This window comes from Bombyx mandarina, chromosome 25, assembly GCF_030267445.1.
Source record: "Bombyx mandarina strain Sakado chromosome 25, ASM3026744v2".
In the NCBI taxonomy this organism is placed as follows: Eukaryota; Metazoa; Arthropoda; class Insecta; order Lepidoptera; family Bombycidae; genus Bombyx; species Bombyx mandarina.
Window position 1 is genome coordinate 5945898 of NC_143231.1, and position 13965 is coordinate 5959862.

At 34.4% G+C, this 13965-nt stretch overlaps 2 protein-coding genes across 2 annotated transcripts; one reads left to right on the plus strand and one right to left on the minus strand.

Moving 5' to 3' along the window:
• The first annotated feature begins 2909 nt into the window (after positions 1-2909).
• Nxt1 (NTF2-related export protein 1) lies at positions 2910-3614 on the plus strand. Its single transcript, XM_028178095.2, has one exon. The coding sequence runs from the start codon at positions 3112-3114 to the stop codon at positions 3523-3525; it is 414 nt and encodes a 137-aa protein (XP_028033896.2). The 5' UTR covers positions 2910-3111; the 3' UTR covers positions 3526-3614.
• Positions 3615-4287: 673 nt separating this feature from the next.
• LOC114245807 (lipopolysaccharide-induced tumor necrosis factor-alpha factor homolog) lies at positions 4288-7349 on the minus strand. Its single transcript, XM_028178094.2, has 2 exons — positions 6627-7349; positions 4288-5758 (listed from the first exon to the last, which is right to left on the minus strand). The coding sequence occupies exons 1-2, from the start codon at positions 7019-7021 to the stop codon at positions 5644-5646; spliced, it is 510 nt and encodes a 169-aa protein (XP_028033895.1). The 5' UTR covers positions 7022-7349; the 3' UTR covers positions 4288-5643.
• Between the last annotated feature and the right edge of the window lie 6616 nt (positions 7350-13965).

Consider the following 13965-nt stretch of genomic DNA (forward strand, 5'->3'; position numbering starts at 1 on the left):
TCAACGTGGGGGTGGCATTTACGTTGTTTATGTCTACGGGTTTCGATAACCTCTTAACACCAGGTAGGTCCCGAAGTCGTCCACCCATCTAAATGTGGGTTTAGCTTCTGACATCTGAGCGGCCATAAATTAGGACTTATCCGGCCAATGTAGACTTGATTAAGATACCGCAGTTGTAACGAAAAGTCGTGCGAATTTAAAATAAATGATAATAGTCTGATTACATTTTAAAATTAAAGACATTTTCACTGAGCTTCCTCAGATTCATAGCAATAATTTTGTAACGAGATGGACTATATAGTCATAAATTTTACACCACCTTAGAAACCTTAATATTTTTTAAGTCATGCGAGACTCCGATGTGATAATTTTTTTTCAGTACTTTATGAAACTTAAATAATCGTCTATAGGAAAAAAGTCCTACTTCATCATTTTCGAGTTTGTTTCTCTAAAATAGAATTACTGCTAAATCTAACTACTATTTTGTAACATATTATATGTTATACAACATTTGTAACTGTTTGGTAATATGTATTATGTAAAGATAATTTAAAAAAAATATTAATGTTTGTTGGCTCAATATAAAAAGTCCTGGAATCCGTTAGAATCATTTTAACTTTTTGACAACCCTTTGATTTAAAAAATGATCCAAATTATTTGTAGATAGTTAAGCAAAGAATCGTTCCCTATGTTTGGACCATTATTTACGGAACACCCTGCAAAATTGCGTGTATTTCTATGAATATCTGATTCGATGTACATAAAGCGTATACATATATGAAGCGTAATCTAAGCTCTACGCTCATAATTATTATTGGTGGTAGGACCTTTTGTGAGTCCGCACGGGTAGGTACCACCACCCTGCCTATTTCTGCCGTGATGCAGTAATGCGTTTCGGTTTGAAGCGTGGGGCAGCCGTTATAACTATACTAAGACCTTAGAACTTATATCTCAAGGTGGGTGGTGCATTTACGTTGTAGATGTCTCTGGGCTCCAGTAACCATTTAACATCAGGTGGGCTGTAAGCTCGTTCACCCATAAAAGAAATAAAAATAATAATAATTAATCTCTGTAGGGACATTGGGTCATACGCTTGAATTTTATTATTATTTATATATTTAATTCTACCTGAGGACCAGTTTTTTTATATATATAAAGTCAATATTTGTTATCTTTCCTCTACATTTTGAGTTCTATCTTTTTCAATATGAAATGAACCAATCGCATTAAAGAATAGATTAAGTTCATGTTTTTTGTACCTACTAACAAAATTTGCCCCTGAAAAGGATAATCTAGTTTTTTGAAGATTTATTAGCCTGGTAATAATTAAGCTAGATTCGTAATAGATACGGTACCGGTAAAATGGGGCGATTAGGGATTGAGAGGCGAATCGGGAAAAAACCGGGAAAATCTTTCGACGCTCAATATAAGTTTTATATTCGTTGCAAAATCTTCCATTTTTTGTAGTTTAATAGTAGAATGTTGAAAGTTCACAAAACAACTCTGAATATGCATGATAATAGCTGCTAACTTATAAAAAATCGCGTTTCAAATTAACTTCCTGTGGTGGTAATTATTTTAGTGCTAGAAACTTTGCTCTCTTTTATTTATTTGATAATAATAGAAGACGACTATGATTTATAAACGTTATTTAGTGTTTGAACCAGCATATATATTAAAGGTAAGTCTCAGTTGTTATTGGTTTTAATTTATTTGATTAAATAAAAATACATGTAAAAATCTGTTGTTTTTGGGGATATTGGGGACGTCTTAGGTACAAATAACCACGAAAAAGGGGTCAATTGGGATGAGAATACGTGAAATGGAAACGACCTAAGTATAAATAGGTACAGGTTAGTAGGGTTGTCTATGTAGTTATAACAATATTTTTTAAATTTGTTGGTAAAAATCTGGTTTATTCGAAGCGAAATTGGGAATAAGTCTTTAGTTGAAATAGATAAGCAATTTAATATAAGTAAGTCGATTTTGCAGAGACATGTAACAAGATCAATGAAATCTCATGGTGGACAAAAATGTCTAAGTAATATATTTAATATTTGAATAATAAATATTTAATATTTGTTCAGAGTGAGGGTATTCATCTGATTAATCCATGGAATAACCGACACACCTAATCTCTTAACCCAGATAGAAATATCAGCACTTTCGATTGCACTTATAATTGAGGTGATGTCTGCCATGTACTTTTGTCAGTTTTTCAATTTTTTTTTATTGATGATCACTTTGTTGGTGCAACTAAATAAATAAATAAATTAAAACAAAAACAATAAATTAAATAAATTAAAAATTATTAAATTAATATATATAAAAATAAAAGTAGTGCCAACCCTAGCAAATTTCTCATTTCGTCCCAATTAACCGCAATTTTCGGGTAAATAGGGATTACACCTATTTTTGCATTTTTTGCTTAAACTGGAATGCTAGTTGCATAATTTTAAATTAGACAACAAAGATGCCCCCAAGACTCAATCATTTTGATCCTGATATAGCATTATATATGTCGCAGGCAATTTGTATGATTCCGCCGTTTACAAACGGCGTCGTCATTATAAAAACGCTCGCCGTTATGTAAAATGCCGAAGGCAAAATGTATATTGCCGTGTCACTTTATAATATGCCACAACATAACATCGACAATTCAAACGCCGTTTTCATAATGCCGTGGCAAATTGAAGTATTTAGTTCATTTTTTTTACCACGCGCGCTACTGTTGATCAAAACAATAACAATGGCGTCATTTTGTGTCTCAAAAAATAACTGAAAATAACGGAATCATACAAATTGCCTGCGACATATACATCAACAACTACCTTAAAATTGCTCATAAAGTTGGAATTTGTCCCTAATCGCCCCATTTTACGGTACCCTCAGTTGTATGAAGTGTAGAATGGTGTAGAACTATGGAGGCCAGGGTAAAGCTACTTTTATCTGCCATGTTCCAGTCGTAAAGAAGCATAGATACACTTCAAAAAGTCAATTCAAATGTCATGTTCAAGTAAGCTGTAGTGTCAAAAAATAACAAGCTACAAAATGTCATTTAAAAAATACTAACAAAGATCTTGTCTCAAATTTAGAACATAAAATATAAATATGTCTGACGTAGCAGTAAAAAATGTTGATAGTGCTTGTGAGACAGCTGAAGAATTTACTAGAGTGTTTTACAAACAAGTAGACAACAGCCGCCATCTAACCTCAAAATTGTATTTGGATACTGGATTACTTGTTTGGAACGGCAATGGTATCAGTGGCAATGACAAAATACAGAAATTCTTGATGGATTTGCCTGCAAGTAACCATACGCTGAAAAGTTTAGATGCTCAACCAATATCTGATGTCTTGGTTGCAAATAAATTGACGTACCTCATCCAAGCTTGTGGAGATGTTACTTATCAAAACGAAGAAACAAAGAAACCATTTCAGCAAACTTTTCTCATAGTGGCAGTTGATGGGAAATGGAAGATAGCCTCGGATTGTTTCAGACTCCAAGTTCCTTATGGAAGTTAATTTTTATTTTATTAGTAAGTTAAATGTACCAATTGCTAAGTAAAAATTTTATTTAAGAAATACATTAAAAGTGCTTTGTCACCATTAAATGACTTTCAATTATGCCACTGTTAAAATTTAGAGTATTGACCTAAAAACAGATTGCAATTTGGACAATAATGCCTTGTTTTCTTAAACAGTGGGAAAATGTACGGCATTGCTGCAAGACAACATAGCATACACCATCTAGAAAAAAAAGAAAACTTGCAATAATCCATTAAAGATATGTAAATAATCAAATAAAACAGTTTTTAGTGCACTTACAATGTAAATCCACATATGAAGCCAGCCAACATATGAGTTTTTTTTGAGTTTTTATACTCTACTTTTGTGAGAACTGTCTCATTACATTTAGGGCAATGAAAAAATATTGGTGAAGCCTTCAGTTGTGGTTGTATTATTACTGTTTGATGTATAACAGGTGCTTCTATCACATTTCTCTGATCCCAAGGAGTGTATGGTGGAGGTTCTGATCTAACATAATTTACAGTTTCTACATTAAAGTCTGCTTGGACAGAATCACTCTGGGCTGGATTTATACCATCACTCATCATTCTATACTAAAGTTTTAACAATGTATTTTATGTTTCTGTCATGTTGATTACAAAATAACACCTTTAAAATACCTTTATCTACTAGTCACTGCTTCAGTTATCTTATCATACAGTTGAATAAGATTAGACTTATATCCTATTTCCCTATACGATGGAATAATTTCACAAATTATTTTCATCTTTTTATTTTCATTCCAAATCAAAATAATAATAAACTTACAATAAAATTAATCATTATAATAATATAATTCAAATTTTTTTCCATAAGTTAGGTAGTTTAGTGCCTGAAAGTTAGCATTACAATGAATTTTAAATTTCTGCCACAGCTTCACTGCGTTTTTGAAGAAAAGTGTCAATTGATTTTTCTAAAGATAGCAATACAGATATAAAAATATTCCCACAGGGAATGAGATATTTTTTCGCGATAAAAGGTGGCCTATGTCACTCTCCTGACCTGAAGTTTTTGGTTTAAAAACTCAACTCACTAAAAAAATCATGCCAATCTGCTGCTTTGTTTCAACATGAATGAACAAACAAACACAAACGAACACACTTTCATATTTATGATATTAGTGTGGATTTATTACAATATTATCATTCGGTTATTAGTGATACACACATTAGTGTCACATTTGTGTGACAATATAACAATTACAGAAATATTCTTAAACACAATCATGTCATTATAGTATTTGTAAGAGTTCATAATGCTCTTTTTCCTTTGAACAAAGTAAAATGAATTTTATACATTGTAGAATATAATCATTCAATACAAAATAATACGTCTATTGTTCTTTTTATAGTTTCATATTATATTGGTTTGGTATATGCCAGTACTTTATTGGATAAGAACAAGATACAATGATACTAAATAATGTTTATTTTAACTTTATTATCATTAAAATATTCTAATGGAATGCTCTAGTAAAATAAAATAATTATCACAAAATATATTAATTTATCATTATATTTTTGTAATGACAATAAATAATAAAACCATATTTTGTCAGTTCATTGTTTTGTCATGGCAAAAATTTCTCACATTTTACCACAAGGATGTATGTGATTTCATATTTAATTTATAAAATCATCATGGTTTTTATAGACATAACTTTTTTGAATATTACATTTATAACTATTCAGATTATCAACAAATAACGCTTCAAGTTTCTAAATTTAATCGTCAATATCAAAGCAAGACATTTCTTTTTTTGTTTAATTAATAATGTATAAATGAGATACATTTTATTAAAATTGCTGATTATTTTGGTAAGCTAATTTCAAAGTCTACACGCTCTAAATTTAAAATGCATTTCCACCACTTATATACCATGAAGTGTATAAACATCACAAGAGAACATCATTAATCAAAAACATTCTATTTAGAATGAAATGATAATAATGCTACAGGAAATACTGCATATATATTTCTTAGCCTCTTCTCAAAATTGTAGATATTTTAAATTTAGTGACTTTACATTATGCATAAAGGACACCAATTTTAAATATATTTATTTCACTGAAATTAACACTTGTTGCTTTTGCCGATGAATGTGTTGCAATTAGGGCAGTAGTGCTCAGCCTCCTTGAATGTATCAAAGCAGTATGGGATCAAACCCAGGCAGCATAGTGAACAAACTCTGTAAAAAAAAAGAGTTAAAAAAAAATTGCAAATTAAATCAGATTACCAATGTTTCTACAAGGTCTGGCCATAAATATCATTACAATAATAGTAATAACAATGATAATACATTTCAATACATTTGAATTTACCATCTCAATATTACAGGTTATTTTTATTGTAAATCTTCATAGTTCAACTGCATCGTTTTATTCTTTATTATCTCTAATTGGGAATACTATGCAAGGACCACAATAATAACTAGTCCATCTGTAGAATTAACCTCATTTGATTTTCCTCTCATATCTTTTGAATGCATCTTCAGGATAAAGCGAAAAAGCATCTAAGATCTCTTTTTATTTTATTTTTCAAAAACCACTATTAACAAAGCAACTTTTACCATTTAGTTCTTATTTTCATTTTGAAATATGATGAAATATCTGGTCATCAGTGATAATAATGAAATACTGATGAATGAATAATGAAAACTATTTCAAATGTTGAAATTTGTAAAATAAAATAATTACACAAAATAAAGATGTAAGAAACTTCATCAAAATAGTTTGTTAACACCAGTAACTTGGGAAAACACTAAAACACTAAAACACAACATTTTGCCTTACAGATTTTCTTCAAGGCTGTAGACAATCTGTCAAAAGTGATTTTAAATTATTATGTAACAAATAATATATTAAGATTATATATATTACATAAAACTAATGTTAATGATTTCAAAAGTATGGCTATCTATTACCTTCTAAAACTAGGTACCAGTAAAGGCTGTAACAGATTAGCTAGTTCATATACTATGATATGTATTTATTCTGTATAAAGAATTATTCTTTTATGCTATAGTTATAAAAAACTTTTAAATGAGTCATACTTACATAGTGATCAAGCAAATCGACCCAGCAATTAAATGTGTGTGCCAAGCTGTTGTGTATGTAACTCTTGTAGTAACTATTTTATTACAGTTGAAACATGTTAAAGTGGTTGGTTCTGTACCCATAGCGTTTGGAAGAACAATACCGACTGGTAAGCCTGGTGGTGGAGGTGGTATTCTAGAAGGCTGCATATTTACAGTTGCATTTGTTACACCTTCGGGATGGGGGTAAACTCCTGGAGGAGTAAATGGTTTAGCAGGTGGATATGCTCCTACAGAATCCGGGATAGGATTACTTAGTGCCGGAGCCACAAAGCCATAATGCGTAGTTCCTACAACCGATGAATACGGTGGTGGAAGATCGTCTAGTGGCGCACTAGGTCCTTGATGGGTAGACATTATAATGCCGGTGCAACAGAAGTTTTTAGTTAATTTAACACTTTCTTCAATTAAATGAATAAAAACTGAATGACTCCCAGTTTTATGAAAAATACGAGAAAGGTGCAGTATTTAGTTCACTTTAGACTAATTAATTAGCTTCTCTTTGGCCGTAAAGCCCACAATTACTTGTCTAACAATTGACACTAAACAATGAGAAGATAATTTACGGAAAGTACACTATCTATACATTCAAGATTTAATCATCAATTCATCATTTTTTATCATAAACACAGGATGGGTTATTGTAAGTGTATAATCTATGGTTATTGTGTATAATTTTTTAAAGGTGATTTTATGACCTGGTAACTAAAACCTTTAAGTCATGTCTTATTAATTCTTATTTTCATGAAAAATGATGAAATGAAATGAAGATGATTAATTGGAGACATTAATCAACTGGGATAAATGAAATTAAATGAGATGAGATGATATGGGATGAAATACAATCTCAGTAAAATGGTGGTCATTTACTGAGATTTTTTCAGTGTACTTTTTGGGGGATCCCGAGAAGCTACGTTCAACGGCTTTGTTTCATTTTCCCACTTTAGTGCACTTTCACAGATGGTAAACAGTTAATAAACCACCGTCGTTACACATTTAAACCTAAGGAAACACCAAACAGACAAAATAAAACAAATCACACAACTTCACTCCTCGCGCTCGCGCCAAAAAGTCTATTGTGTATAATAGATAGATGTAAATAAAGGTGCACGTATATATACTATAACAGTTGCATATCAGGTCGATTTTGATATTATGCGGTATTAAGCCCAAGCGAATATCTGTTATTTTGAATTAAGGGGCGGACCTCCTCGGAGGTCACCGAGCAGGGGTGTTCGCGGCTTGGCACCCATGATGATATAGGCCAACTAATAAGCGACTCCCCTGCATTTCCGCCAGACCCACCCAATTTTCGTCTAAGTTAGAATCTGGTGGAAGTAGAAGGGGCTGCCGTAGTCAACAATGCAATCGGACGAGAGGCTAACGTCAAGATCTTTGATCGTACTTGAGATTTTCAGTAACACAAATATGTATACATGTCGTCATTGGAGGCATGCTGATGTCTGCGGGCCGCACGAACTTCAATTAATCTAAATTTACAAAACAGATGTATTTATCTTATCTATCTATCTAACACAATCTATCTAAGTACCATGTTATTATTTTGCCATGGAATAATAAGTTAATCTATGAAACTGAGACTCCAAATAGTTCAAGTTAGTTATTTTATAAATTTGCAACGCAATGTACTTGGTTTGCTTTAGACCTTTTTAGTCAATAGATTATGCCGTGCGCACTGCGTAGGGATAGAGACGTGGATTTCGTATTTAGGTCAAGCATTTATAAAGAATATAACTAGAAAGAGTAAGTATGAAGTGTAAAATAAGTAAAATATTAGGTCAGGCCTGTCATGACTTACGCGAGTGTGGTGCTCGCTCACGCGGCCCGCACGCACATAGCCACCCTCCAATCTCTACAATCCCGCTTTTGCAGGTTAGCCGTCGGAGCTCCGTGGTTCGTGAGGAACGTTGACCTACACGACGACCTGGGCGTCGAATCTATCCAGAAATACATGAAGTCAGCGTCGGAACGGTATTTCGATAAGGCTATGCGTCATGATAATCGCCTTATCGTTGCCGCCGCTGACTACTCCCCGAATCCTGATCACGCAGGAGCCAGTCACCGTCGACGCCCTAGACACGTCCTTACGGATCCATCAGATCCAATAACCTTTGCACTAGATGCCTTCAGCTCTAACACTAGGAGCAGGCTTAGGGACCCCGGTAACCGTACTCGTCGAACTCGACAAAGAGTTCGCCGTGCAACCTAACCCATGAATCAGCTCGCTGAGTTTCTCGCCGGATCTTCTCAGCGGGTCGCGATTCCGATCTGGTAGTAGATTCATACGCGAAGCAGCTGCTCTTGAGCTGTTTTTTTTTTTTTAGGTCTCCTTCGGAGACGCTCGGGTAGCAGTTAGCAAATCCCACCCCTCCTGGCTGAGCCTTTGCTCGCCCACCTGTCCCGGTGAAACTGGAAAGGCCTCCGGGCCACCAGGAATCCTTCAATCATAATATATATATAAGGTATATTATCTATGACTAATAACCTCTAACATGAAGCACTATCTATGGCGAAAGGACATATGTATAATCTATAGGACATACGAATATGTCTATGGTGAAAATTAAAATGAGTCATATACACTACACACTTACATACAAATAGGTAGGTATATTTATAGCTATATTGTACATATTATCAGAAAATATCTCAAAGATTTTGTTCTGACGGTGGGATAAAGGGAACGCGGGAAGAGTATTAAGCAGTAGGCAGCGGCTTGGCTATGCCCCTGGCATTGCTGAAGTCCATGGGCGACGGTAACCACTCACCATCAGGTGGGCCGTATACTTGTCTGCCTACAAAGGCAACAAAAAAGAAACGCAGGCTATACAACCAAATATTGACTAAAAATAAAATATAAGTAATTTTTCCTCTACTTATTCGTTGGTAGCTTATGAGGCTATTCTAATTACGCCCGTACGGGTAGGTAGTTACGCGCACGGGTTCAACGTGAGAGATTTTGCTAACACTAGCAAAGCAAGAGCAGTGCTTCGCAGAATATATCTTCGGATCGGAACCGCGACCCACTGAGAGACGCGAGAAACTCAGTACGATGTATCTGTGGGTTAATTCGCTCGTCGAACTATTCGTCTAATCAACAACATGTCGACAACCTAGACGAGGATAGTGACCGGTGGAGTGAGGGGTCTAAAAGCACTGAAAGTAGATCCGAGGGATTCGACGTGTTTCGGGTTACAGCGGCTTTATCTGTTGTGTATTTGTATTTGCAATGTGGATTTATCTCTTGTACAAAAAATGAAATTAAACTAAATTGAATGAAATGAAATTTTATGAGGTAAGATGACAACACCGCAGGAGTTAGACAGAATAATATGAAATGCTCATTATAATAAAATACTATTAGGACTACAAATAAGTTTCCGCCGTTTTTTGTCGAAAAAATAATATTTATTATGAAAGAACGGTAATTTAAATTTAATCGAAGTATTGTCCATCATTAGCAGCTACTTTTTCCCATCTCTCAGGCAGAGTTCGGATTCCACGTCTGAAGAACTCCTCGTCTTTTGAGGCTATCCACGAATGAACCCAATTTTTCATATGATGTAAACTGCTGCTCGGACAGAGCATGTGCCATTGACCGGAACAGATGATAGTCAGACGGGGCAATGTCTGGTGAACACGGCGGGTGAGGTAGTACTCACACACCGGTACCGCTACATGCAGACGAGCATTATCATGGAGCAGAATAATTTTGTCATGTCTGGAGTAGTATTGAGGGCGTTTTTCCTTCAGAGCTCGACTCAATCTCATCAATTGCGTTCGATAGAGAGCTCCAGTGATTGTTTCGCCTGGATTAAGCAACTCGTAATACACCACACCCAGCTGATCCCACCAAATAGACAGCATGAGTTTTTTTTCATACATACATATGTATTTGGTTTTGCTGTGGATGTTGAAGCGTGGCCAGGTAGTCCCCATGATTTTCTTCTTTTTGGATTATCATAATGTATCCACTTTTCATCACCAGTGACGATTCGATGTAAAAAACTTTTTTTTGGGTGCCTAGCTAGCAGCATTTCACTCATGCATAATCGGCGTTCAACATCTCTCGGCTTTAATTCGTATGGAATCCAATTACCTTGTTTATGAATCATTCCTAACGATTTTAAACGATGTGGGACTGCTTGCTGAGTGACTTCTAAATTAAGTGCAAGTTCTTTTTGTGTTTGAGACGAATCTTCCCCCAATAACTCCGTCAATTCTGCATCCTCATAAATTTTTGGCCTTCCACTGCGATCTTTGTCTTCTACGTCAAAATCACCGTTTTTAAACTTTTTAAGCCACTCACGACATGTTCTCTCACTCAAGGCAGCCTCATTATATGCTTTTACGAGCAATCGATGCGCCTCGGCTGCAGATTTTTTTAAATTAAAAAAGTAAATTAAAAGTTCCCGCAAATGACGCTTATTTGGTTATTTTAACATTTTTGAATTAAAAAAAAAATGATGCTAATACGTTATGAGTTAATAATATGATAGGGTTATGTTGTTCTTAGATAATCAATTTAATTTTCAAGCCGATTATCATCTGTGAATTCGAACGTAAACCTCGTGCCACACCATCTTTCTCAAAACGGCGGAAACTTATTTGTACACCTACATCCAGAGATTATTTTTATTTGCCCACCCTTGTGCATTTTCAAAGATCCTAAACAGTTAATAAGCCATCAATATTACAGGGTTAAAATTTAAGAATTAACAAGATATCCCTTAAATATAAAAAAACACTTAAAATTGACATAGTCTCTGAACGGCTGGGCGATAATGTCGTCGATTGTTTTTTGTGCCTCTATGATGTCTTTGCTTTTTTTGTCGTGTGGTGAAGGTTTCAGAACATTTTCAGAAGCTCTACCAGTTACTGTTGTTTTTTGACATTAAGTATACGCATTTATCTCTTTATGAACTCTACTTATTTTTTATATACATTTACTTGATAAAAAACGCAAAAAAAAACATATTTTTAGAATACAATGAAGCGTATATATGTTTTTTTTTATTTTATCTTTTTGTTGCCTAGGTAGGTGGACGAGCTCACAGCCCACCGGTGCATCACTCAACACGAATGCACCGGACGTCTTATCCGTCAGGCCACGACGACTTTAATGTATATTATATATAACTCCGTCTCTGATTTTAACATATTGGTATCTCACCACATTATGAAATGACGTCACAAAAGAAATATATAAATAATATACCTAGTCTTGCCATAAATACTGAGAAAAAGGAAAAAAACAATTCTATTGCAAATAAGATTTATTACTTTTACAGTTACAGTTAGTTTAATACATAAATATAAAACAATTTAAAATATAAAAAGCTTACTCGAAGTGGTCTCCATTGGCTGCAATACAATCCTTTAAACGTTGAGGCCAGATAACAATAGAAGCACGCACTCTTTCCATGGGAAAATTGTTCACTGCCAATCGTACGGATTGTTTTAGGGACTCCAAATTATCATGGCGTTTAGAGCAAGCCGTACTCTCTAAAACTGACCATAAATCATAATCTAGCGGATTAAGATCGGGACTAGACGACGGCCAGTCTTCAGCTCTGATGAAGTCCGAAACCTTCGTTTCCAACCAAGACTGCGTAGACCGAGCTTTATGACCTGGCGCCGAGTCTTGCTGGAAGGACCATTCTTGATTATTGAACATGGTGTTGTTAAGGGGCTTCACTGCATTCTCAAGAATGGTATCTTGATACACTTGTGCCGATGTTTTGATACCTTTTTCACAAAAGTATGGCTCACTCACTCCTTCATAGCTAATACTCCACCAAACCATCACTGAAGTCGGATAGTGCCAACGTTGTACTCTGTCGAATTGAGAAGCTTCCTTAGAACTTCGAACATAAATACGGTCATTTTGTTTGTTAAAATGTTGCTCAATTGTAAACAAATTCTCATCCGTAAATAAAATTTTTCTATGACCTCCCTTTGCGTACCGCTTCAGTAGTTGTTTCGATTTTACCACCCTATTCTCTTTTAAATTATCAGTCAAGAAATGACCAGTACGTCTCTCATAGGCTGCAAGTCCTAAGTCATCTTTTAAAATACGCGACATGGTTCTAGGTGCTATCTTCATCTCCCGAGATAAAATCTTTTGCTTTCGGACAGGATTTCTTCAAATTCTTTCCCTTACTGCTTTGACCACCTTTTTCGTACGAACACTACGTGGACGGCCAGATCTTTTTCTGTCACAAACAGAGGAGGTCTCATTGCACCTATTAATAGCCCGGTACACAAACATTTTACTAATACCTGTGAAATGTAGTCGCCAATAAATATAAAAATTAGTTGTCTGTGGCACAATAACTCATGTTTATGTTTAATCTATGATTGTAATTCATTGCGGATATAAATTAATAAAAGAACGACATGATTATTTTCTCCACCGAGTTTTAATAACTTTTACCATCAAAAACATTATACAAGCCCATAACTCATCACAATACCAAGCATATGGAGAGTTTTAAAAATTGCATTTGGCTCCATACCTAGTTTGTGTAATGCAATCACAGCGATTCGGTTCTCTTTATCACCCCACTCCATTTTAATATCGCAAATATTGTTTAATGTACAATGTATTGGCGCCAAAATGAGAAAACTGAATGAGCAATCATATAAAAATGACAGATTCCATATTCAAATGTAATATTTTGTTTATTTTTAATTGTAACAGTATTTATGGCCAGAATAAGTACTTAATTATTATAAATTTTAAAAAAAAATCTAGAACTTAGGTAGATGCTATGAATATTGATTTTGGTAAAATTTCCGTTTTTGATAGATGTCACCTATTGTACCTATTTTTAATTAAATATGTGTATATTATGTATTACGAATTAATAAAGCCGATCGAAGCAATTTATTTTATAACGACGGTCCGCCTCTCAAATCGGAATGTATGACTAGTTCACTGAAGGTCTTGCGAATACATTTCTTCAGTGCCTTCACTTCCACTCCAACGGGGTACATTTATTGGTTTCTGGGAAACGTGCTGTATAATGAAAAAGTTGCATATTTTCTCAAACGATTTTGCTGCTGCAACTAATATTCGCTATGTAAGTTATGCATATGCTTCGAATTGAATGGTTAAAAAAAACGACATCGAAAATTTAAATGCTATGCTTCTTAAGCTAAATATTTCAGCAAGCTTAAGTTCAAGTTTTGTTCGATCCAGATAACATGAATATCAGAATAATCTATCTATCTATATAATATATAAAAATGAATTGCTGTTCGTTAGTCTCGCTAAA